The sequence below is a fragment of the Mercenaria mercenaria genome, chromosome 7 (genome assembly GCF_021730395.1).
Source record: "Mercenaria mercenaria strain notata chromosome 7, MADL_Memer_1, whole genome shotgun sequence".
NCBI classification, from domain to species: Eukaryota; Metazoa; Mollusca; class Bivalvia; order Venerida; family Veneridae; genus Mercenaria; species Mercenaria mercenaria.
In genome coordinates this window covers 46,015,154-46,042,410 of record NC_069367.1, presented here as the reverse complement: position 1 = coordinate 46,042,410, position 27,257 = coordinate 46,015,154, and the positions used below count along the sequence as shown (strand labels likewise).

The 27,257-nt window shown below is 32.7% G+C and overlaps 1 protein-coding gene across 1 annotated transcript; it reads right to left on the bottom strand.

The window, feature by feature from the left end:
* LOC128558581 (short stature homeobox protein 2-like) lies at window positions 1-27,257 on the bottom strand. Its single transcript, XM_053548328.1, has 4 exons — window positions 26,605-27,257; window positions 18,543-18,739; window positions 6,991-7,048; window positions 1-3,088 (listed from the first exon to the last, which is right to left on the bottom strand). Exons 1-4 carry the CDS (start codon window positions 26,843-26,845, stop codon window positions 2,766-2,768), a joined length of 819 nt encoding a protein of 272 aa, XP_053404303.1. The 5' UTR covers window positions 26,846-27,257; the 3' UTR covers window positions 1-2,765.

The following is a 27,257-nucleotide window of genomic DNA, read 5'->3' as shown; positions in this document are numbered from 1 at the left end:
TTAGCCATTTCGTTTTCACCGTTTGATGGATATTAATGTTGATGCGTCAGTTTGAAGAGTTTTAAATGATTAAATCGGATGTAATTAAAATTGTTTTAGAATATGTAATTTCAAAAGATACACACATAAAAGTCAACTCGGAAAGATAATATGAAACGTCATTTTAAAAATTAAATATTCTTAGCATTACTCTAATGTCATTAAAAGCTGTGGGTATTGCAAAACCATCAACATCATTTTATAATCGTAAAGCTTAATTTGACAAACATTTTTTTCAAGTCAAAAGCACAATATTTGTTATAATAGCTCTTAAGGGATTAACAAAATATGAAATTAAGAAAAAAAAACTTTTCAATTCAGTTATGAAGTTTATTTTATATGTAGAATAAGGTATAATTATATTTAGAAGCAATTTAATACGTTTTAACACTGATTCCAAAATTTACCATTAACAGGAATTAAACATGTATACCGTCTAATTCAATGTGGCCGGTGGTCTAGTGGTAACACGCTTGACTGTCAATCCAGAGGTCCGGGGTTCGAATCCCGGTCCAAGCACTGGAAATTCTTGAGTGTCTCCCACCTAACTTAGAGGCCTGTACTGGTTCTTCCCAGGAAAGACGACTTCGCGTGTACCGGTGCTATACACCGGGCACGTAAAAGAACCAGACTATTCGAAAAGAGCTAGGCTAAGTTAGTCGAACACGTCTGTATCTGAAAAATTCTCTCTGTCTGTTCTGGGGGTTTTATCACTGTCCCTCTGGTCAGATCGCTCTGTGTCTGTACTAGTAGAGGATGTGTGGCTGCGTTTGCTTTATGTAAAGCGCCTTTGAACGTGTTTATCATGAAAAGGGCGCTATATAAATCTGGTATAATAATAATAATAATAATAATGTATAAATAAATAAATAATCAATATCGCCATTTATATATATATATAATTCTGGAAATGCTATTGTCATCCGTTGCAGAGGTCTGCATGACTGAGTTCAGAGCACTTGCCCTTCTTCATTTTGGCTCGAAACCTCATTTGTGGCGTTGAATCCTTCGTGTGGGAACACTATTCAACTGGTTTACGGAAATTCGGTGGTCCTATCGTAATTAAATTGTTCCAGTTTTTGTGGTTTTCCATGTCACAACGGATTAGTGCAAAAACAGAACAAAATCCAACAATCATTCAATTACACAGATATAACATATAACTGAGCCAATATATCTTATAATAATAATATAGGCATGTCTGTCAACGAAAGAATACACTTTTAATTGATCCTTAAATTAACAACAAAAATCTCCGTATATATAAGCGAGTTATATGGCATGTCTTTGTATGATCCATACAGATAATACGAAAACTATCGGTTTGGTACCAAAATATAGTTCGTCAGAAAAACTAAGTTTGTGTGTGGCATCAACAGCAAATATCTTAATGCGTAAATTGAGTACATGTTATAGGCGATTAAGTGCTGGAAGTCTAAAGTTCTTCATTTTTAAAAATGAGGCCACTTTCTGGTCTAATTATATACAGTCGAAACTCGGTATCTCGAATTTCAAGGGACCGTGCTTTTTATTTCGAGATAACCGAAATTCGAGTTATGAAGAGCGACTTGTAAAGACGAAATGATGAAACAAAGTTGTAGCCGTGTATAAGCTGTCAGTACTTTACGCGTACACGATTCCTTACAGTGTGTGTTTATCAAAGTTCTCAGGTTTTCGAAGAATAAAAATGATACTAACCTGAAATGTTTTTGAGTCAAGTTTCCTTTTTGTACCACATTGCTCTCCCGGAGGATTGATAGCATTTTGATCTGACATTTTGAACAAATGATGCTTTCTCAAAAGAAGTTATTTTTTATACAGTTTCATCGCGTTTACCTCTAATTAATCCTTATTAAAGATCCAAACTGTTCAAACTAATTAATTCATTAGTTTAAATTTAAAGCAATTTTCATAACTTTCAAAAACAAATGACAACTGATTCAAGAAATCTAATGTTTATATCAAACAATTATCATTATGGCACGTGCAAACAGGTATGACCTCATCTCACATTGATATTCGCCGCACCTTTTATATGTCGGCATCACGGCTTTCTGGTCAGGCAATAAACATGTACATGTGTTAAAAACCAAACACATTCACAATGACATGTGTGAAATTTTATCGCATACTTTTTTCACTTCGACATACCGAGTTTACAATACACTTGAATTTCACTGACGGGACTGAAAATCCATTTCGACACATCCGGAGTCTCAGTAAGTCAAATTTTGACGTATCCGGAGTTGAATTACATATATAAAGAAGGAAATTTGACGGGACTTGGAAATTTCTTCGACTTAAACGGAATTTGGAGGTAAGCGAGTTTGAGATACCGAGTTTCGACTGTATTAACTTTGTTATTTAAAAGCATTTTTAGTATTTAAATTTAAGGGATAAGCAATAAAGTTATATTTATAACTACATCCAGCAAAGGAATGCATATACATTTCACATGTTGCCGCATGCTTTAGTTTTAATAGCATCGCTTTGTTCGTAACAAAATTTGTTCAGTTGAGCCCTTGTTTATGGTCGTCTCAACTAGTTTTACTTTCTTATTCAGTGTGTTTATTTCGTGTTTCTGTTATATTACAGAACTTCAAATTATTTTACACGCCTACATATATGTTGTACAAATGTATCTCTATTTTGTATGTATAAAACGTTAAAAACAAATCGTGTATATATGATCACAAGATAAAAACAACCAATAAATATTAAAAGATTCACACATTCTGAAGTCCAAGTGAGGCTAAATGCTGTCGAGCTTTCAATCTCAAGTCAGCAATGCTTGTCGTCTTTGAAGCCTTGAATCCGCTGTCGGGTAGAGCCGCGTAGTTCAGTGCCGCGGCATAGTGGTGGTGATATAACAACATAGGGTGAAGTGGTGGAGCCAGCCCCGACGCCGATGGAAGAGGAAAATACGGCAGAAATGGCGGGAAGTGCAATCGGTCCAGTGGTTCTCTGACTGAGGGTATGTTTACAAACGGATTGACACGACAGGCGTCTAGAGGAGCAACTGTTCCAGGCGATGTCAGCATAATACCCGCTAGAAAATATACAAATCATACAAAGGTTAGTTGGTCATTTTCCCCATAACATTAACTTTAATGAACTACTTATAATGGTAAATGATAAGATACTAGTCAAGTGTCCAGAATCAAACTCTGGGAAAATATTTTGAAAATTTAAATTGATTGAGACACCAACTAATATCCGGCCGTTTTTTTCTTCTGTCACTTCAAGCGTTTGTTAACTCAGTATCACAATACCTCGTGCACGTGTATGTATATTTTAAGGGTCGTCCAAATAAAATATGCATTTGTATAGAGCATTGGTAGATGTAACTGTACTTAATTCCAACGTTGTCTCACGACTTGTAAGACAGAAAATAGTTTTTTTTTTGCTTGTGGTAGTTAAAGAGAATATTTAATAGTCAACAGTAAATAATAAATAAATTAAAAAAGAAGGATTAAATAACTTAATATGATAGATGTCTGGTTTCTATCTGAGTCTGTTTTAACCTTTAGCCTGCAGGCGGCAAGTGGTTTTGCATTTGCGACCAGTGCAGACCAAGATCAGCCTGCATATCCGTGCAGGCTAATCATGGTTTGCACTGTTCGCTATTCAGTTAGTAAATTTTCAGTGACCTCCCCTTTGAATATTAAGTGATATTGTCCAAACTGAATGATGGACTAGTCCATTTAGAAACTTAGCAGGGTAAGGGTAGAAGATGGATATCATTCAGCTAGATCATGTTTAAACGAGGACCTGACCAAAAATACATTGACATACAACATTCTTAACTTTGTAAAATCAATTTAATTTTTGAGCTTTTAAATTGTTTTCATTAATTCTACAATATCAAATGTTTTTATAAATGAGTTCGATTGTATGTCTTTTCACTTTTTCTTCTTCGTACAGAATTATCAATCTTATTATGATAAGTGGCAGCAGTACATTAACTTTCCAACTCCAAATATTTGTTAAATTTAACATTGTCAAACGTTTGCACTAAATTAATCTACCGTACGTGAACCATGAACACAATACAAAGTGATGGAACAATGATCACGCTTTGTCAAGAAAGGGGCGCAATACAAAATGTTGCTAGTAATGCTCCTTTATACCCGTATAGTCTAATTGCATATGGTACCTTTAGTCGACACGATTCGAGGTTTTTTTAAAATCCAGGAGAATCGAGAATACTTGAGTTATTAAAGGTTACTAAAGCAATTTATTTCTAAATCATACACTGGTGATAGAATAGTTCTTATGAATATTTGTTCACATCTTATTCTAGAAATTCTTATTTGGTTTATTTTCGTTATATTAATTTAATTTACACACGTAATTAGTAATACAAAAATGTGTCTGATTTGGAAATAATATGACAAATTTCATGTCTAATTTGCTACAGTTAGTTTTATATCTAATTCGTATAAATTAATTCGCCGGCTGATCAAAGTACCAGACAATTTAGGCGATACTGTTAGAACATTTGCGGCCAATATCAGAAAGCTATCACGATCAGGTTGCTGAAATTTCTCTCTTTGACAAACTAATATGGATAGTTTTCTTTTCTCAATAGAAATCACTGATAATATGGCGCTCGAGGTTAGAGAGCATAAGAGAATTAATGTACCCAATTGGCGAACCTTTTCCCCAATTAATCACTCTCCTGACACTTCTATTACAAGATATTAGATGCATAAAGATTTGTTTGTACAAATAGCCTGATATTCTATGGCGTAATTTCTCCAATCTGAACCTTCCCTGATTTTTTAAAGAAGAACCAACTAAATAAAATAGTTTAATCTTTTTCCACCAAACAATATTTGTGTTTAGTTAATTTAGTCTCTTGCGGAAATTGTTGGAAATTGGAATATATCATTCTGAGTTATTATAAAGCAAATAATACATCGTGGAGATCTAATGATGACCGTGAAAGGCGGTGATAATTTCAATTTTGACCTTAACTGGTCTTAGCAGTGTGGGTAAATATTTAGATCCGCCAATTAATCGCTAGAAGAGAACTAAAACGAGAGATTTGATCAAATTCTTTCAGTATGGGGGTAACAAGTGAAAAACGACATGATCGAGACAAAAAGGCAATTTATTCATCACAAAATTTGTTCAGTTAATGGGGAGCAGACGACATTATTGCTGTGAAATGAAGAAGATTACATTATTTTCAAAATAATATTTAGACGTTCTTCTCAACTTATGATTCCACATATACCAAGATAACTATCACCGTAGTGCAAAGATATAGAAAAATGCGGATACGAAATTCTAGAGTGCCTTGTACGCTGTTAAATATGTCAACCAAACGAATGGTTTCTAATGTAAGGGTCCATCTAAAATATTTGTCTTTTGCCTTATCCAGAACTTATTTTTTAAACGAAATTAAGGTAAAAATGAAGAGTTGATCGAGGAGATTCTAATATTATATAATGTCGTATGACGCAGTAAGATAGACATACTTTAACTGTACTTTATATCTTTAACTTAAATTGATATTTATTATTCTTAATAGACGCTGTATTTTAAAATCGTGCTCATTAATCTATTAACATATCGAATTTCATTCGAATACCTCTAAGAGCAGTCTGACAAATGCCTTGAATAATACGATTATCTGCCCCAATGCTTGCGACCCAACATCTCCCTTTTATGAAAACTGTATGTCTAATTTCCCGTACCATTCTCTGCCTTTATGAAGTCATGATCAGTTAATTAAATAATAACTTATAATTTAATAAAAACCTGATGAAAATTCGACAAATTAATTCTATTTAGTATCAGGCAAAAAGTTGGAGAGCCCTTATATTACATTACTATTTCCTCGAACATTGTTAGAAAGTCTCCGCTGATTAACACAATAGTGTGCCCTCAGAATTTGTTCAAAAGAATCAAGTGCTAATTGAATCACTTTCTCAGAGAAATAAATGTAATTTAACAATGGGATGGGGTTTATATAGCGCCTGATGTGTCGTTGTCGGCGCGTTGATTTTGTAAATGTCTGCAAGAAACTATATAAATGTCTTCACAGTTCACACTAGATAAATAACATTGCGCCTTAATAATCCGCTCGTTATTGTTTTCTTCTGTATATCAATTTGAAATGTTACTGATTAATTAGTTAATGTGTATTGTGTATTGAATGTCGTAAGTGAAAACAAAATCATATGTATTTCTTCACATACTGTATGGAAAATATATTTAATTACATGTTTTTGTGTGAATCATTGAAATATTGCGAATATCGTTAAGGTACTGAAAATATATGAAATAAACTAAAAAAAAATGAATGCTCCAAAGTAATTGCCGTATTTTACATTCGCCACAAAGTGCTCATTCGGTGAAAAATATTTAATTTTACGCTGACACATCATTTTACTATTAGTATAGCTGTAGGAATTGCCAATGGGCGTGGTTGCTTAGTTTTCACAAGAATTTGGCAAAATTGCCATAGGTAAATGTATCTGGTCGGGTGTTCCGAATGTCCACTTTCCTAGAGCTAATGAGATATTGTTCTCATTTATTTATTCGTGCACATTATAGAAAACACGGATTTACCTTGACCTTACGATTGCAGTTACAAATTAATGGAAACAAACGTTTCATTGTTTTCGAGTTTGCCAATTTCGTTTAGCTAAATCTGCTCCTACCCTACCCAGAGAACCGAGCGTTTCGACAATATTTGAGCTAACACATAAACTATAGGGAGATACATTTTATGTAGCAAAAGCAGTAGTTTTCAGAAATAACAGAACTGCAAGATTACTAAAGATTCAGAATCAGACTTTATATTTTTTAGCATGTATACAGTTATATCTTAAACAGGCAGATGTAACAAATATTATAGATGAAGCAGAATCATTTCTAAATTTATTCTGTAAAATATTGTAGAATATCTCACGTAATCTATCATTCTAATATATTTACCTTTCTGCATTTGACTTTCTTGTTTACGACATTTTGCTCTTCGATTTTGGAACCATACCTAAAAAATAAAACAATACAGGTACATATAATTAATTGTTATATGTAAGATGAGAACAGCGTTTGATACGAATGCGTTCTTGACATGCCTAGAAACGAAAATTTCAGTTATATATTGGCAGCATCTTCACTTTATTTTAAGCCATATTCCATCTAAAAGATGAATAGCATGGTAAAATATTTTAGGGTGAAGGGGGCATATTAAATTTTGAAACGTAGATTTTTATATTAAGTAAGCTGAGAGCATTGTGTAACTTTCTAACTATGGACTGGCATAAACCCAAGATGCCGTTGGAAAGAAGTAAACACGTAAGTATTCGGGCGAAATGATAGCAACATTTTCAACTTATCTGAGATGAAATTGTTTATTGCATTACAATATACAGCTTACCCCTCATTTACCTAGCTGATTGTCTTTTTTATGTAATGGTTGTACCAATTACCTTCTATAACTTGGAAGTCTGAGGCGTTTATTTAGTGAAATGCATAACCATCTTTGTATAAATAAATTAGGAGAAAAGGAAAGAACTGATAGAAATTTGTTCTCTGTAATCTGCAAATCTTGAAAAATTTTAGGCAAAATGTCAAATGGTTTCCTGTTCTGAAACAGCGTATATGTGATCAATGTTTGCAAACATGACATAAATCAATTCAGACTATGTTAAAATGTGGTAATTACAGGAAATGCGAGCAGCATTTTATATTTGAAATCTATTTATAAATTACATGTTTAAGAATGACATGTTTACTCTTGGAATGGAACCTAAGACGAGAAAGTATCAGTAAAATCATATCTAAAACAAATATAGTTACAACTGAGTATTACATTTTGTAACGTTTTCTAGCATATTCAAACGTTCTTACTTGTGTTGGTCCTATAGTACAGTTATTTGTAAAAAAAGTCATTGTTTTAAAATTGTATATAGAAAAAATAACCTAAAAACAAATTAGGCTGATAATCCATGAAATAGACGTTGTTTCTTACATATTATACTGCTATGTTATCTCTATGTTCTATTATCTATTCATGTTTATCCAATTTATAAATGTGCTTAATTATATTTTTGTTTTTGTTTTTGTGTGTCTTCGCTATAATCATCACTAAAATTAATTGACCAGCTGCATGATTTATACCGAAATACACAATAATAATAGTTACTGCACACCACTGCATACTTTCAGACGCCAACAAATGTTTTGAACAATTATCTATTTTCTTTAAAAAAAAAAAAAAAAACAACAACAAAAAACCATAGAGAATACTGTTTAGGTTACGGAATCATATCTCATTTGATTTCAATGGCATGTCGTACGCTGCTTATAAGCCATACGCTGACTGTTTGGTCCAACACAATCATGTTTTCTGTAATAATTAACTTATGATCTCTTTAGATAAAAAAGGCATACCTTTCATTTGGAAAATATCTAACTTGTGTCAATAACATGGCTAAAATGATTTTTTTTCTGTATAAAACTCTGACCTATGAAAATTGCATTGGGTTTTCGGAAGTATTTGTACGGAAATGTTGCTCTAATGCCACCTAAGATATAATGAGAGTTTTATAATAATTTATCAAAAGCAAAGAAGTCAAAATTGATCTTTTATATCTTAATGTTTCAGATGCATGGAATTTACAGTGAAAAAAAAATGTACAGGAAAATAATTGTGCAGTATTAAAATATTTTGAAACTTTAACAAAAACTTTCTTGGAGTACATAAAAATGATATATGATTTGTATAGTATGATCTTTAAGCAGCAAGTGGTTCTGCCTTTGCGACTTGTACAGACCAAGATCAGCGTGCACGTCCGTGCAGGCTGATCGTGGTCTGCACTGTTCGCTATTCAGTCTGTGAATTTTCAGTGAACACCCCTTTGAATAATAAGTGGTACTGCCCAAATTGATGGACCAGTTCATTTCAGAAAAGGACTATAAAGGTTAAATAGAAATCAGAGAAAGGTATTGTTACAGAAAAGGCGGACGAAACAGTAATTAGCAGATTTAACTACGATTTTATGCATTTCTTCATTGTTGCTTCCTTTAAATGTCGTAACATTAGACCGAACCTACTGCACTAATTTCATATGAATTGTGACGAGTGTATAAAATCTGTCACTGATTGGTGTTTTTGTAAAACCATTTGCATACACACAATTCGACTTAAGAGACATGATCCTCTTTAAATATGATATAATACCATCTGGTCCTTTTATATCGTATTTATAATACATGTAAATACCATATGCCTGCCAACACTATGCTATAATACTGCATCAGCAATTGTCTATTTTTTTTGTCAAAATGATTTAATGTAAAGTGACAGCCCAGCGATCGAAAGTTAGGATGATATATAGAATGGAATATACATTAGAAATACACCTGCCAAGTGTGGATGCCACAATATATTAAAGTAACAGTGATCTTCATTTTATGTAATAATTTGATGATCTTCTTACATAATACGTGCCGAAATAAATACGTCACTATTACGTTACCGACGTTTGTTATTACTACTGTTATCATCTCATGATAATGCTGCATTACAAAAACAAACAGAAAAAAGCTAATTATAAAGTTTAGAAACTGCAAACACAGTTTTCAATCGAATCGTTTTTGTTTCTTTTTTTCAACAGATCCACGATCTATCTCACACTACAGCGCTGTCGCTTCGGATAAATTATCGTCAAGGGTAAAGGAAACCTCGCTTCAAATTAATTGTCATTACCTCCAACTCTAAAACATAATCTCAGTGTTTTGTGTGAATTCGATGTGACGTGCGAGACATAATGTTCTAATACGTCTCAATTTCTGAAATCAAATTTCACATCGTCAATGATCATCATGCTGGAATATAATAATTTATCGTTCCCATGGGTAACGATTATTTCTCGGAAAGGAAATAATTCGGAAAGTTTCTTCTGACAGATGATCCCAACTCTAAACGACATTATTTTGTAAATATATTAAAATAAGATAAAATTTTTAAAATAAATCATTTCTGACAAAGTTTGAGAAACTGAACTTGTAGATATCTATGAACAGCTTTGTTTCGTGTTACACTGCGATTCACAGTTACTCAATTACAAAAATAAAGTTTGAGTAAAACTCGTTCATCAGCGATTATTCTGACGTATACACTCGTAAAATTATATCATCGGACCTATCCTTATTGATATGTATGATCCCTAAAACTGTAATATCGGACAATTCCTTTTGACCCAAAATCACCATAACTACAGCAGCCGTTGACAGGAAAACAAATGTGTTAGTCGTAAATCAATACGCGGTCCTATAGTCTGAGAATGAAGAACAAATAATGCAGACAAACGCTCTCACGACAAGAAAATATCAAAAGCAAATTAACATCCAGTGTCGTCTGCATGGGAATGAAGAACGTGTGCAAATTGCTTTTAACCTTTCCCTAGCACGTGAGCGTTTCTAACGTAAAATGACGTCGTTTGAGAAAATGATCGAAATCCTTGGAGAATATCGTCAACTGAAAAGCTTAATTGGATAATATTTGGATGGGAATTGGTCTTATATATTTAACCTGCAAGTCACATGGGTGCCAAACGGGGTCTTTCTTAATGTCAGTGTGTAATTCAATTAATTCTAGAAGTGAACATCGAGACTAATTTGACAAAATCCTAGAAAGTTATAGGAAATCTCGGCAAATTGTCGTGTCTTAATTACTCCAGTGGCCTTCTGTCTAAACTTGTTCATCAGTTTGTTTCGGCCTGAAGTGCTCACGACGCATTCTCTCAATTGGCTACTACAAACAGTATGTTTAGGGACTTTAAATGTTTATATCATAGCCTAAAAAGCCGTTTGACTTAGCTTCAAAATAAAGCGCGTTTGGGATAAATACAAAGTAAAATCTAAGGGTAAAATTGATGACAGACATATTTTGAAACCTTGTCGGAATGGCAATAAACCGAATAGTAATAAGTAAATTGTCCTGTTTGTTTAACTGTTCTAAACATCTTAGCAACTTGTTGCCAGCTGTGTGAACAGTACAAGAAATATGGCTTCTAGTAAAAGCAGAGTTGTGGTTCGGCTCTCTACGTCTCAACCTGTCTAATAAAAATGAAACTCCACTGTCAATTTCACTACAAGTTTAAGCATAGTCTACCTTCAGTAATTGTTCAAAGATGAATTGATTGATATATCGTTAACTTAATATAATCCTGAAATATTAAAAAAAAAAAAAAAAAAAAAAAACTGCACATAACAGCTTCTTTCTAAGAACAATAACTTCATTACGTGAAAAAGTAATTTCTACAAAAGCAATACTATATACACTTATTTTTCTCTTTATTGTAGTAATATACTATTTTATGATCTGTCACGGAAGTCGGTCAGAAGAGTTGGTTTTGATTACATTACATAAGTCGAATATTCAAATTTACACCCTTGGTAGGATGAACCATCTTTTACATATATGACAAACGCTGAATATCTATATATTATGATGTCTACACTATTGAAAAAAAGCAAAAACAACAACGGTGTTTGTCAATATAATCATACAAGAATCGTAGATTTTACAATCTGTCTACAGTCATGATTCTGTTTGAAAGTGTTTTTAAATTTGGATATATATATATACTACTTGACTTTATTTGATAAGTATTTGCTCCTTGGATCGAGATTTTGAGATGACCTAAGCATTAAATTTATAGGGATTTGAAATCAACCTACCGGCTCCATTGAATGACTGAACGCCCAGGTATCTATTGACGTTACACTGTATCTAAGACCCCTTATTAGATAGCCATTATTCAGTAATACACATGAATCAAAGGCCTGAATGGCCTGAGTCGGCTAATGATTGATGTAATGATAGTATAGTCTACCAGTTTCAGTTTGTTTTTAGTTTTTTTCTTAAAATTTCATAACACATAGCTCGATATTTACCCAAAATATTATATCCTGATACGATTACACTTTTCTCCAGTTTGAACAATATATTTTACAAATTGTGATGATACGAAGACATTTAGCAGCAATTGGCAGTATCTGACATTGAAGTTTACGGTTAAATTACCTCTTATTTAAATCTTTTCATAAAAAAGTTGTTTCGTTTCGCCAAACATAGACGATCTACTTTCGATTTCAAAAACTACAAGAAAATACAATTTAATGTTTCGCCGATTTGTTTATTTCTCGAAAAATAAGAATTAAAATCATTTTTAATATCAGTAGTAACTAAACAAACCAGTAAGAGCTTCTTCTTCCGATAATTTATCCGTTTACTGACTGCAAAATTCATAGAAATCATACGATGCGTGTTTACGTTCAATGTGGGAGAATTAAGGCTGATCGGCTATGTTACCTAACGCATCCAGACGATTCAGATTTTGTTTTTAAAAAAGCATTGTGTGCGTTTCTGTAAGTTTATATACGTTTTTATACGCTTAGAAATTATTAGACATGCGTATTTGCATTATTTCTATACGTAATTTACGCTAATACGCATCTTATCTGGAGCCCTGCAGTGGAACTATTTTTTGTCTTTCGCTGGATGTTACCCAAGCTTTGTAAGCCTGCGCAATTCTTAAAATGCATATTTATGCTTCATGAGTTACATTCGAGAATTGCACAATTACAAGTCATAAATATGACAGATTACATCGTATATGTGTCATAGCAAAGGGAATTGACACAACTTAACTTCATTCATGCAGTGAACTGTTTGAAATTTGAGAAATCTAATGGAACTACATCCCTTCACATGTTATTCGGTCCATTTAGAGAATCGTTGGATAGCAAGGACTCGTCGAAAGGCTTTCAGCCTTTAGTCGACTCAAAAATGCACCAACAGTATAAGATACCGTTTTCAGATGCAAAATTAGTTGCCAAATCAATTCTTATAATATATGTAAACAAAACTAAAAGCAAATACCTTTGCTTTTTTAATAGTTTAATGCTTTATGCTATGGCCATATATATTTCTTGCAGTAAACTAACAGTTTGTTACATCTGTGTTACATACCACACATGCATACACAGGTGTTGTTTTACAGTAAGCATGGAGGCTCCAGGTAGGAAGGAACTTAGATCCCATATAACCTAATATAGATAATAGAGAATAAAGACAATACCAGCCAAGCAGATTATGCAAGAATTTAAAACAGTGATTCTTCCCTATCCAAACCCACTGATTTTAGGTTACTAAAGGTATTTAACAATGGAAAATCTAGATAACAAGATCTTCCTCGTGTTTGGGCGCCTAAAACCTCAGCATCCTCTCATAACATTGCTGCTGTTGCAGCCATTGTAGCGGAAATAGCTGCATCCGTTGGTATTTCATCGAGAAGTGTTCAAACACTTTAAATAATCGAAGACGTGTGCAAGGTAGGTACGAAATCTTTTTACCTAACTACAAAAAGCGTAACAGGGTGCAATGTTGCAAACCACTTCTAAAAATCTACATAAATGCGAATGAAAGGAGGTTTGACAGGGGATAAGGTATGAGTATATTGTTCCGAACCTCAAAGGTGGATAAGCAACAAACAGCGGCTTAGGAAAGTATCGCACAAATAACATAAAGTTGCAAACGGGTTCACCATTTTCATCAATTCCAGAGACCTGTCGTTAAAATGCCCAGTCCACCCAGCGTATCTGTTACTCGAAAGTTTTACAGTGGCAAGATTCTAAAAATCAGTTACAAAACATTACATTAAACGTCATAAACTTGTTTAGGGGACATCTGCCTTATTCAAGACAATGCATCTGCACATAAGAGCAATATTGTATAGCAGTATTTACAGGACCAGTAGTCGAGCAGTTGTCGACCTCTCCATATTCGCCCGACCGAAGTCTCTGTGATGCTGTCCTTTCCTTAGCTGAAAAAAAAAATGCTGGCTGGGCATCGCTACAATTCTAGAACCGCTCTTTTGCTGCGAAGGGTATCAGAGTCTACAAAGTATTCCAAGGGCGGACTACATTGCGGCTTTCATGCCATAGATAGCACTGATAGAATAGTGTGTTTCTGTTTTGGATGAATATTTTGAGGTACTGGTGTAAGCAATCTGCTTAAATACAGGTTTTGCTATATTTTTCCAATGGATAGTATCAAAATATTATGTATTACCCTCGTACAACAAAGTTCGAGGAGTCCATGAAAACATGATGATAATATGAATCTCATACTTCCAAATTATACTTTTATTCTGTGTCGATGTTCATTAAATTTCTTATTATTTAACAACAGACACTAATTGATAATTAGCCAATTAGACAGGAGTGTATGTTGCTCAATTTGTTTCCTACATAAAACGAAATAATTCAACTAAACATTTTAAATTGTCCCAAGCCATTATATAGATCGCATTTCGCAAATATTACCAAATTAACCAACCCTAAACTATGTTATAGATTTCAATTAACTTGTAACCATATACGAATTTGCCTGATATGAATTCCAATTCTACAGTAATTGATATTAAATAGAGAAATTTTGGCGTGTGAATCTATGCAACTTCGGCTATTGTAAATCATTATCATACTATATTACACAACTAATCAAATTGGTTTATAGTAACAAAATGCTTATTACTTAAAAACCGAATTTGATATACTCTAGAGTTTAATATTTGATTATCTTGGCGAAATTCACGGCTTTAGAAGATAATAAGAAAACCAAGCCCATTCGGAAATATTGCATTTTTGGAATACTCGGTTTAGAAGGTTTCAGCGAATAATTGTTGCCATTTTTTTAGAATTGCTTTGAAGACATTGCTCTTAAAATATTAAAATTTTATTATAGTAAAAACTTAATGGCAACATAAACATTTTAACTGGCTGAATGAAAATACCCCACAATTATTTGTAAGTACATTCATTACAGTAAAGAGACGAGGAACATGGCGTGTTGCATGGCGACCTTCCAGAAAGACCCAATTTCCACTCCTGGCATTGTTTAAGGGATGGCAGAACAACTGACCTTCCGCAAGCTATCAAAGATTTGTTCATCCCGAGCAGGCTAATAAAATCAGTAAATCAATTTAATTTTATGATATATAATATGATGGAATAAAATGTATAGGTCCGTGTGCTTGTTTTTAAGATAGTTATCCATGATTAAAGAGATCCGCACAATTCAAGCTGGTTTTAAGACATTATTTGCAATTAATTAATTTGTCAAACTTCGTAATATCAGAATATATCTCTAGAAAGATAATAACGTTGCCATTTTGATAAATTTACTCAAAGGTTACTATTAATCCATAAAATGCGTTTCGTTTCCGTTTTTATTATACGTTGTCCGGTTAAATGACGTTACGGTTTATCAAACGTGTAGAACAACGTTAACACTGGCTGCTATTTTAATACGAGCTGTCTGAGGACAGCAACGCTCGACTATTCAAGAGATTGTCAATTGAATGAAAAGTCGAAAAAGGGACAAAATTTTGTAAAATGCGAAATAGAGTTATGGAACCTGTACAGTGCATTTCAGTTCATCACAATGGACAAATTTATGAAGTTTCAATCCATTCCCTATCGTAGGTAGCAAGCTATCAGCTTACATACAAAAACTTAATAAAAATGCTAAGTCGAAAAAGGGGCATATTTTTGTTAAAATGCAAAGTAGAGTTATGAAACCTGGGCAGTGCCAGTCAGATTATCACAGTGAACAAATGTGTGAAGTTCCAATTCATTCCAATTGGTGGGTACTGAGATACCAACTTACATACAAAAACTTTACCAAAAATTGCCAAGTCGAATAAGGAGCATTGTTTTGTAAAAAATAGAGTTATGGAACATTTGTATTGTAAGTCACTCTTTAAGAGCATAAGTTTGTGAAGTTTCAATCCCACAAGTGGTTACGCCGGACGCAGACGCCAACGCACGGGTGATTCCAATAGCTCTACCTATTCTTAGAATAGTCGAGCTAACAATACTAGATATAAATTCCATATATGACATAATGTTAATAAAGATACGCTGTAGGTACATGTTTATAGTACTTCTCTCTTCAGCTTAGAAAGAGTATGTTTTCAGTGTTGATATAACATTAATCACTGAAACGATTTTTTAGAATGCTTATCTTAAAGTTTAATTTTAAGTCTCCATAGGCATGTAATGTTCAACTTTCGTTCTTCCGATGACAAGAATACATTTATACTTAACTGGCATTTTCTAGGATATGTTAGTTAATAGATGTTAGAAAAATTGAAAAAAAAGTTTTTTAAATAAAGACGGAAATGAAATATATATATATGTATGTATATATATTAGACCAAGGGATTTTCTTAAACGATAATCAGACAATTAAGAACATCTGTTCAATGCTAGATTAAGCTCACTAGAGACATATTACCATTTGACACCAAAGTAAATGAAAACACTTGAAGATTGCCATTTTAAAAACTCGGGTAAAAAGTTGACGACAAGAAGAATAAAAACCTTTGAAGCATTGAACGACATCAACTGTTGGAATAGAGAAAATCCTTATGACAGAGTTGAACTTACTAAGTAGAAAGTCTATAATTAATTAATACCAATAAGGACATTTTAGAAGGAAAGAGCGGTACTGCTCGAAGAAAATCAACAGTTTGAATACATAATAATTGTTAAAGGAACAAAACATTAATCAACAATTATAATATAGAGCTAATGTTTACCTAGAACATTGAACTCTATATGTAGTAATGTAGCTAAACATAAATAATGGCAGCCAAAATAATGGATCAATTTACAGAATGAAAAAATAAGATATCTCTATTTTATTTTTTAAAAGTTCATGGAAAGACATTTTCAGCAAGTAAATAAACACATGCACACTTTGCACAATTTACTGCCAACGGCAGTTTGTGAAAGTGCAATATGCCAAAGCGTGAAAGTGTAGCATTTATGAGGCATGACAGCATATAACTGACAACATTAGTTCGTTTTATACCCATCCCAAAGCCAGACAAAGTGGAAATGCACGATTTCCACAAGCATACGGCACCTAAATAATTAATTGAAAATGAAAACTCAAAATTTATCACAATAAAATATTTCGCTCAAAAATATTTCGGTTAACAAAATTTTGATGAAATTAGATATGAATGATTGTAAGACAAAACAATTATCTCCCGGTATGAATTGACAAATTATGTGCCAAGAACATTAACAACTTGTCATATCTTGTGGAATCATTTTGTGGAGAATTTGATTGTATTATCTGCATGGATAACGGATGACATAACACGATATTAGAATCTTCAAGGCGTTTAGATAGAGTGGCCAATGTATTTGCAATTACAGATTCGTTTTCATTGTTTTATCGCTTTCTCTCTCTACTGAGCAAGTATAATCTTTCATTCACAACGTTTTCATATTAATAACAGAAAAGGATTTCCACATAACAGCATATTAAAGAGTTGTCCTAAAGAATTTAAAGCTAAATTGTACTTGAGCTATATTTAAATCCCGTTTATGGCAGTATTCTTGAGCTATAACTAGCGCTCTAAACTTCTTTGCAAATCTATTAAAATCTTAAAATTATAAGAGTTGTATGTGTTGATTAATTATAATGCACTACTTATTATCTGATAGAGCAATCACTGTTCATTTAACCTGTTCAAAAAAAAACGTTTGATAAATCTTTACTGCTAAAGGATCTCATTTTATCCATAACCTATTGGCACTGCAAGAGCTCTAATCTATTTTGTTAACTCGTAATGTAAGTAATGATTAAAATATATGAGGACACTGTACCAAATCTTGTAGCATATTCGTCAATAACTGGCAGTTTACCTTGACAATAATAAAATCTTGAAAAAGATCCTTTGGAAGCAAATAATGTAACCAATTAGAATAATAGCTGACTCGGTTTATCCTGTACCACATAAATAAACTTAAAGCATACCCAGTATAGTGAATGCCTGAAATATTGCAAAATTTGACTATGTGCTTTTTGTAAGTCTTTACTTATAAAGAGTGTCATATTACCCATAACATATTGATACTATAGTATTTCTAATTTATTTTGTTTACTCGGAATGAAAATAATGACTAGAAGCTATGAAGCAATAATGACTTCGTACCCAGTCTTGTAGCATACTTGTCAAAGATTTGCATATTCATTACTTTAATATCTAGTGAATATCTGAAACATTGTAAAATTTGACTGAGTGCTCAAATTGTCTTAATCCGTATAAAGAATAAACAAATCCTATGTGACAGCTTTTCGGACACTTTTCAAAATATATATGAAGACATTGTATAACGAAATATATCGTGCTTCATCTACGTTGTCTATATGATTTACTCTGTCTACGTCTACGCGAATGTACACATCCATATAATTGCTGTAACGGTTCGGATTTAGGAGGTTGCTTTCATAGAATGCAGATTTTCCGATTGGATCTTTCTCTTTGATTCTTTTATAATACATATGTATTGAAGGATTATGACTAGGATCCCTTCGACTGTGTGTAGCTGTACACGAGCCTCAAATTTACAAGCCTTTGACTGACTTCCTTTCTCTTAACTGACCTTACCTGAACACGAGCCTCAGAAAGACCAAGCCTTTGACTTAGTTCCTCTCTCATAAAGGCATCTGGGTAATGTGTTTCATCAAAAAGCCTCTCCAGCTCGTTCAGCTGTTCCAAGGTAAAGTTTGTTCGACTGCGCCTCTGTTTCAGCTTAGGCTGATCGTCATTTTCATTGTCTGAACAGCGGTCTTTTAAATCATCGGCTGGAAAAAATGAAGTGTAAATTAAAAGACGGTCATCAATACTTTTTGACGATCTTCTCCTCTTTTCCGCATAGTGGTTTTGTAAATATGTGGTATGACATTTGAATGTACGTTTTTCCTGAAAATTTATGACTCCTGAAAGGATTTAGCGTTCGTGTTTGGAAAATTCTGTACTTAATGTAGCCATTGGAAGTAAAATAATTTGTAGATGTAAAACAAAATACGTGAATGTTGTTCATTAGTGAGGCATAGTGATTGATTTTTTAATGATACAACATACTGTATATGTAGTTTTTGCTTTATGTTAACTTTAAGCAGTTATGTCTTAATTTAGGTGAACTGCTGAGTCATACAAAGACCGTTGATTTAAAATACTTATTTGTTCCTGAAATTAAAAATTATAAGAAGTGAATAGATATGTTAGAAACACGTGGTAAAATAAATTTGTTATTTATTACAACTATTTTGCTGCTAATGAAGATAATTTGCTGTTATTTGCTTAAATAATCTGTAAATTATTAGTGCCACTGGTCTTGAATTTGAATCACTTGCCCGGTAACGGTTAAAACACTTGCACTTAAAAGTATGTAGGAGCCTCCCTGGTCTAGTGGTTAAGGTCGCTGGCTTCGAATCACATAACACTCTCCGCCAGGAGCTCAAAACTCCACAAAGCATATAAAATTCGTTCATGTGAGGAAGTAAAATAATAAAAAAATCGTTTGGAAGCACGGAATGCAACCAAGCAAAATCATAAAAGACTTGGTTTGACTGAGTCTTTTCATATGAGGTAAAAACTGTTCTACGTCCCACATGCCCATTATGTACTCCATGATCCCAAAAGTCTAGAAAATATAACAATGTTGTACCAAAGTACGGCGATACATTTTACGGAAGCTATCCAGCTGGCATATGAAAGGCTTATGATTCTACCTATGTACCCGCCAGTGCCTAAGTCTTCCTCCACCACTAAAAGTCGCTATATGATCTACCTTTTCTTTTTAAATATATATAAAAAAGCAAAAATAAACCTAAGCAAATCTTTTTGTTACATTTAATGCCTTTTACTCTATACATGAGTAAGGGATTCAAACGTGAGGATAGTTTGTTTTTACATCGCCTTGTTTCTTTCGAAAATAGTAAGGGTTAAACACAAATGTAAAAAAATAATGGTAAAGGTAAGCTTTAGTTAACGTTGCATATGATTAACATACAAAACGAGTTACAAGCTTTTGTGTATCCAGTTACCTGTGCTTATTTTACATCCTGGTACAAGACTTTAAATCCTGAGTACCAAACAAGTGAGATACCAGTTCCATTTTTACGTCCTTGGTACGACATGGCTGAGATCTAACTCAAGGTCTCCCGCACTTAAATCTGACACTCTATCACTGAGGTTATGTACACAATTGACTGACTTAAATTCCCCATTGGAGAATTTTTGGAACTGACTCTTTCCAAGGCGATGTCATAATACCCATTAGAGTCCTTTAAAGTTGTCTATAACTTTTACGTTGTCTATTTATAGGTGTGTACACATAAATCATGTGCAGATTCATATAAACACTGTTGTAAGTTTTTTTTTTTTTTTCAGGACTGCGTTATATACTCGAGGCTATTTCTTTTGGACCTTTGTCCTTGTTTAAAAACCAAGAAAATATAGGACAAACAATTTTGTCAAAATAAATTTAAAAAGGGCCACGAGTGCATAATGCACAATCAGATGCAAGACGTTTTTTTACAGCAATTTGTAAAGAAAAATTGAAAAATTATGAAATGAAAAAGCAGTCAGTTAATTTATTATTAATCGTTGTCAAAGTCGCAGCATTGAAATATGCTGATTTAGTAAATAATAATCTCTGTAAAAAGATCCTTTGGAAGCAAAGAATGCAACCAAGAAGAATGATAACAGACTCGGTTTGATTGAGTCTGTTCATGAGAGGTAAACATTGACGTACACGGCCTTCTCCCGGTAAAAGGTCGCGTGAAAGGAGCCTTTCCATATAAAATTGACTATATGTTCAAATGTACATTTGAGCCGTGCCATGGGAAAACCAACATAGTGGGTTTGCGACCAGCATGGATCCAGACCAGCCTGCGCATCCGCGCAGTCTGGTCAGGCTCCATGCTGTTCGCTTTTAAAGCCTATTGGAATTGGAGAAACTGTTAGCGAACAGCATGGATCCTGACCAGACTGCGCGGATGCGCAGGCTGGTCTGGATCCTTGCTGGTCGCATACCCACTATGTTGGTTTTCCCATGGCACGGCTCATTTCTCATATTATAAATACTTAAAAAATTTATCATGGAATAAATATTATGAAATTTTAGTGTATATTAGAATTTCTATATTATCCTGTTATTGCCAACGCTGTCTGTGTATAATAATCAGGAAATAATTTCATCAGTGGTACGAAAACGCCTGTACAATTAGTTTCGAACTGAAAAAATACTAGATTAATTTTGTTGAAATCCATTGCCTGTAAGCAGTCGGAGAACGTTAAAAGTTAACAAAACCCAAACAGTTTTCTTCCAGTAAATGAAATTAAACTAAATTAAATGCGTCTAAATTTAGTAATATGTGATTCGTGCAATAAAGTGTTTAAGGTGAATTAGATTGTTTTAATTGCATATATAGCCATTAGCCCTTGGTTACTAAGAAGTTCTCCTCTGCCTTTTCTTGAATGCTAATTTATAAAATACTTATAAGGAATTGAGGTAGTATGTGAAAATATACCTTAAACAAAACTTTGTAATAAAGTTGATTTCAGTGCAATTTCTTTAACCATATTTAATATGATTTTATGCCTTTTGCAATGTTTTTGTTTGGGATTTACTTCATCTATACTGATGTGTAGCTTTGGAACATGGTAGGACTGACGCTTGGGGTTTGTGCACAACTGACCGGCTTAAAATCCTCATTTTTGTCTTTAGCAGTTCCACGTTGGTGTCCGATGGTGCTACTTAGTTTATTCGTTTGGTCCTCGGTGTGTTTGTATATGTGTTTTATGTACATAGTAAAACAAGAAACTGCTATGAGGTTACGGTTTGCGTGTTATATTTTATTTTCTGTGAACTACTGGATAATTATCTTTGTTTCGTTTCGTAAATATTGAATTATAGAGGTGTTTTATTATATAAAAATAATGTATAACAAGCAAAGAAGCATTTTATATGTATGCTGTATGGTTTTATATTTACATGCATTGTAAATGGATGAAACCTATCTCAGACTTTAATATATGAGCCGCACCATGAGACAACCAACATAGTGCATTTGCAACCAGCATGGATCCAGACCAGACTGCGCATCCGTGCTGTTCGCTTTCAAAGCCTATTGCTATTAGAGATGCATGAATCCTGACCAGACTGCGCGGATTCGCAGGCTGGTATCGATCCATGCTGGTCGCAAATGCACTATGTTGGTTTCTCATGGTGCGGCTCATATGATTTAACGTCTAAGGTGTTTTCATTTTTTATTTTATTTTTTATTATATCTTTTTTTGATAAAGAAAAAACGTTTCTTTTTGAGTATTCTTTAACTTAATATTTGATCTCGTTATCCTGAGCAAAATCAGAACGATATTGTTTTCTTTGTGTCTTTTCTGACTAGTTTCTAAATGAATAATTGGATAATATGTAATTCATTAACCATAATTATGCATTTAATACGTAGGGCTAACTAATGCAAAAGCAGTTACTTTCTAAATAAAGCCTTTTTTTGAAAGGACAAATTAAAGTCAGTATGTACGAAACGAAATGAGTCCTGCAAGCCAGTACACAGCATCATTGTCTCGTGCTTATTAAAGAGAAGTTAAACAGACGGGGCCTTGCAAACGTAGGCTTTACATCAACATATTTTGATTCTCAGCTGTTACTAATACATGATTTGCTGTCAGATTTTAAGGCGTCTCTTCAAATCAAAGATAAATATATGATTAACTAAATCTGGCATAGTTGTCCTGCCAATTAGAAGACTTTTGCAAAACTAGAAATTTGAATTTATTGAGAAGCCAAAGAACATTTTTAAATCAGCCTTATAGAATTGATTTTCTCTTTTATGAAAACGCTCGATACAGCTAATAAATATAAGATTTTGATGAAAGTTGGTTAATTTCGGCAATGCTGAGAATAAAAATCATTAAACATGAAAGAGTCAAATAGAAGGCTGTTCTACGAGAGGCATTTTTGATAAATTTTAGTTTCTGGTTTAGGTAGATTAAGCACGAACATCAACACGATTCTATTGACTTTTCTGAATATCTACACCCCTTGTTTAAAAGTAACACTACTCTGTGTACGTCATTAGTATTTTTATTATTTTACTTAATCAGTAGAAACCCCATAAGATGTTACGTAAAAGTAGGTTAACACATTAAAAAGACAAATTGCATTTGAATATTTAAGGTAAAAGATCTCTATTACATTTAGTGTTCAACAGGTGATGAACGAGAACAGACTATATTTAGTGTTCAGTTTGGTAACCATCGGTCAGAAGATGGTGGGTTTCATGGGAATGTAGCTGTTGTATTGCCACAATTACAGGAAAGGAATTGCTATCCATAACTAATCCTTGTAACACTAATTATGGACGAAATTATACATGAGAGAAGCATTTCTTCAATTGTTATATCGTTCTAGATTTCTAATTTACCCAAGAAACCTTCGCCTTACTTGGTTCGAGTGCTGCTGTAGCCGCTATGTAAAGAAGCCATCCATCAAGCTTAAGGACAGTCACTGATTCTATACAGGTGCCCTCTGTTCTAAAGATAATGTCCGGAGGGGTACGTGACTCTAAAAGCTGAGAAGACGCCCTATGATCTAAATTGTGTTAGAGTAACTTAAAACACAGAACGACAAACAAACATTTCCCAGATAAAAAGTACGATGTACATACACTTTATTTTCTTATTGAAATACGATTTTTATGACTTCTATTTTTATTATCTTATCTTGGAATGAAATAATAAAACTATTTAAGAAAATAGTAATTTGAGTCAAATGCATAAAGATCCGAAAAAAATAAACAACAATAAATACATGATTACATGCTTTTTTGCTACATTAACAGTATAACTGAAATTTTTAATCATGTTATTCGGTGTACAAAACAGACAGAGACATAGCATGGACGTTATTCATGGGTAAAAACTTATTTCCATACAAAATATTATCACGATAAAACTTTCATTTTTAAAAGCTAACTTTTCACAGCGAAAACGTTTTGACATAATCAAAATTGATATAGCTATAAAAGTTAATATATAATTATCAGTTATAACATGACGTTAATTTTCTTGCAAATGTCACTTATGCATGTAAATGCTCTCACCGAAATGCGTATGCTTCTTTGAATTAGCTTCAGTTTGAAATAAAAGTAGAAAAATAATTACTAAATGACATATCATATATTGTTACATCGAATTGCAGGTCCCTGCAAGAAATAAAACATTCAAGTTCAGATTTCCTGGTTGAACAGGAATATGACTGGTTGGTTTCTTAAGGGACATAAAATGGAACACGAACTCACATAAAGTTTCCTAAATTTATCTCACTAACGCTTCTAACAAAAGGATAATGTCCAATTACAGTTAATTTGCCCTAAATGATGATGCGATTAAATCTGAGAAATTCAAAAAAGATTTTCTCTATATAATTTTTCCTTTACTCATTATATCGTGATAGCTAAAATATAAAGCAATATCATCCTATTAAGATAGTCTCTATAATTTTCACTTGTGTCGCCTTATACGATCTGAAAGCCTAATTTCTAAGAACTATTATTAAGGTCTAATTTGGCAGGAAATAATGTAGCAAATAGAATATTACATCTTTTTGCTAGGAGAAACTATGTTCGCTCTAATTGGATATTGATGAAAAGAGAAATTTGTAATGACAAGATAAAAATCGGCGAAGTGAAGAAAATGATAACCATTTAAGATTATTGAGATGCTTAATTTAAGTAATTTTTACTAATAAGTCTTCTTTTGGTAGACGATATAAAACCTTATTACCCGCAGACGATCCGCAGTAAATGTTGATGACGTCATCAATGGTGAGGATCGAAGCTACAAGTGTTTCGGAACTTTTTTGCAGGTTTTTTTTCTTGCTTTCTTTTATGTCCGGGAATAAATCCGTGTTTACGACATGATTTGTACTGTTATATGGTTAGTAATAGCATCAAAATAGCATTACGAGTATACCAAACATTTACAAAATATACTCACAATCAGCACAACATCAATCATATTGAGATGTTTATATAATGACAAATATTTAAGCAAAAAAATATGGAGATAAAATAGCTCAAAGACATGTCAAAATAGAGATTAGTAATTGAACCTCAAAAGCTTATCCTACATGACCGAAACACTGTTTCGTATAATTGCAATGCATAAAATGATAAGATTACTTTAGCCAACTGTTCATTCCTATTTTAAAAAGAAACGGGTCTTGATGTTTTAAAGAATTTTAATTGAATGTATTAATGGAATATGATTATGTATTCAGTCTTTTGCATGATTTTAAGTCACATCTCCCTGTGAGCTATGCATATCTGCAAACTAACTCATTAAGCTAATCCACCAACACTAGCTACATGTAATGGTCAGTAGCAATACAACGCTATTGTTCTTTGTTAAATATAAATACAAACTTAGTCTGCATGCTGTTCTATCTGTCATTTTATCATATATAAAAATAAGTCTTTAGCGAATAGAAGTACACGTTGATATAAAAACTAATCATATCTTACATTTAAAACTTGGTAATAAATGAACATTTGCCTGTTAGATATATAAAAGTTAGTGTCTGCCCACGGTTAAATTATATTGTTTAAAATTGAGAACACCGTCTAACACTAATACATGAATATAAAAGTCATCGCAATGTCAGACAGGATTATTTTTCTTAAAACTTTCCAAAATCATATGCAAATATCTTGCTTAAGATTATTAGCATTAATTTAATAAACATAAAAAGAAACACTATATTTCAGTATAAGTTTTGATCGTTTACATGTACAACATGTAAAATATACATAATTAGTACACAGATACAAATAAAAATGATATATATTTTTTTATATTTTAAAAAACCATAGAAAAGAAATCGATTTATAGTTGCAATGTATTGAATGGAGGTACACTAAATAAATATCTTGTTTTTTAATAATGTAAATCTCTTTAGAACAAATGTTTAAATTTACAAAAATTCGTTACAGACTCTCTTGATGAAATATGTTTGATATGAGAATAATATACACATATAATTAATTAAAAGTTTAATGTGAAAAAAAAACGTACATCATCGACTTTGTTTTGAAAGCGGTTGGTTGTAAGATAAAAATGACCCAAATTTCTGGAAGGAGTTTTTTTTTGAGAAATAAAAACGTTTTGCTTCAGAAACAATGGTTAATTCATCCTTCTTCTTTGACTTTATGTACTACTTTAAAGAAACCGAAGAGCAAAATTATACTGCAAAAAAAAACTTGTCAGTTTTGTTCGTAACATTTTAAAATTGATGTAAACAATTTCTAAATAAAAAGTCACAAGTGTTCTTTTAATGCACGGTTGTATATTTTTAATATTTCAAAACTGCAGATTTTTATCCAGATATCCATTTCTACTATATCATTGTTAGATACTGATACAAAAGTTACTGTGGAAATGCATACGTTATGGAGCAAATTGTACAAAATTCTTCTTCCTCGAAAGTGCAAATGTTCACTATATGTAAATGAATATCTGCATTAAAAATATCACAATCACGACTCAAATTGAAAAGTCTGGACAATGAAATTACAACATAGTTGATGCCCATTCAATTTTTTTTAAAAGAAATGTTATCTTATATATAGTTTGTTCTTACCAGAATCGCTCTCTTGGTGTTCATTCAATGGAGTTTCTGGTCGACTTGAGCAGACGTCAATTTTCACCAGTGATAAATCTTTTGGGACGTTTTCATCTGCTTCGTCACAAACCTGAACGGGACTTGATTCGCGTGACACAACATGCGTTTCCACATTCTTTAACGTCTTTTCTTGCGTTTCAAGTATCCCTTTCGATTTTTCTTCAAAACTTTTTGAGACAAATTCTGCCAGTCCTTCCATTATTTCTCTAAAACTAAACTGTTCCCTAAGTTTTAATAATCATGAACCATTTATATAGCAAAATAAATATTCCATCTATTATTACTTATATTTGGTTACGAATAAAATATTTCGTTTATATGCATGGCATAATAGGAATATATTTTTAATATGCTGCTATATCCCAATATACTTCGGCTAATATGTTAAACCAAAATATAGTTCAAATAATGTTTACCAGTCCCGTATTATTTATTAAAGACCGAGACGCGTGTAACGTTGATGAAGCGCTAAGCACTTTCACATCTTTTCGATATAACGACTTGTTCAAACCTCTATAAACATCTCACTTTTCGCCTTTCACTCTTTAATCTTCGCCATTAATATCATTCATTAATTAATTTGATAAAGAAAATTCATCACTACCTCTTGA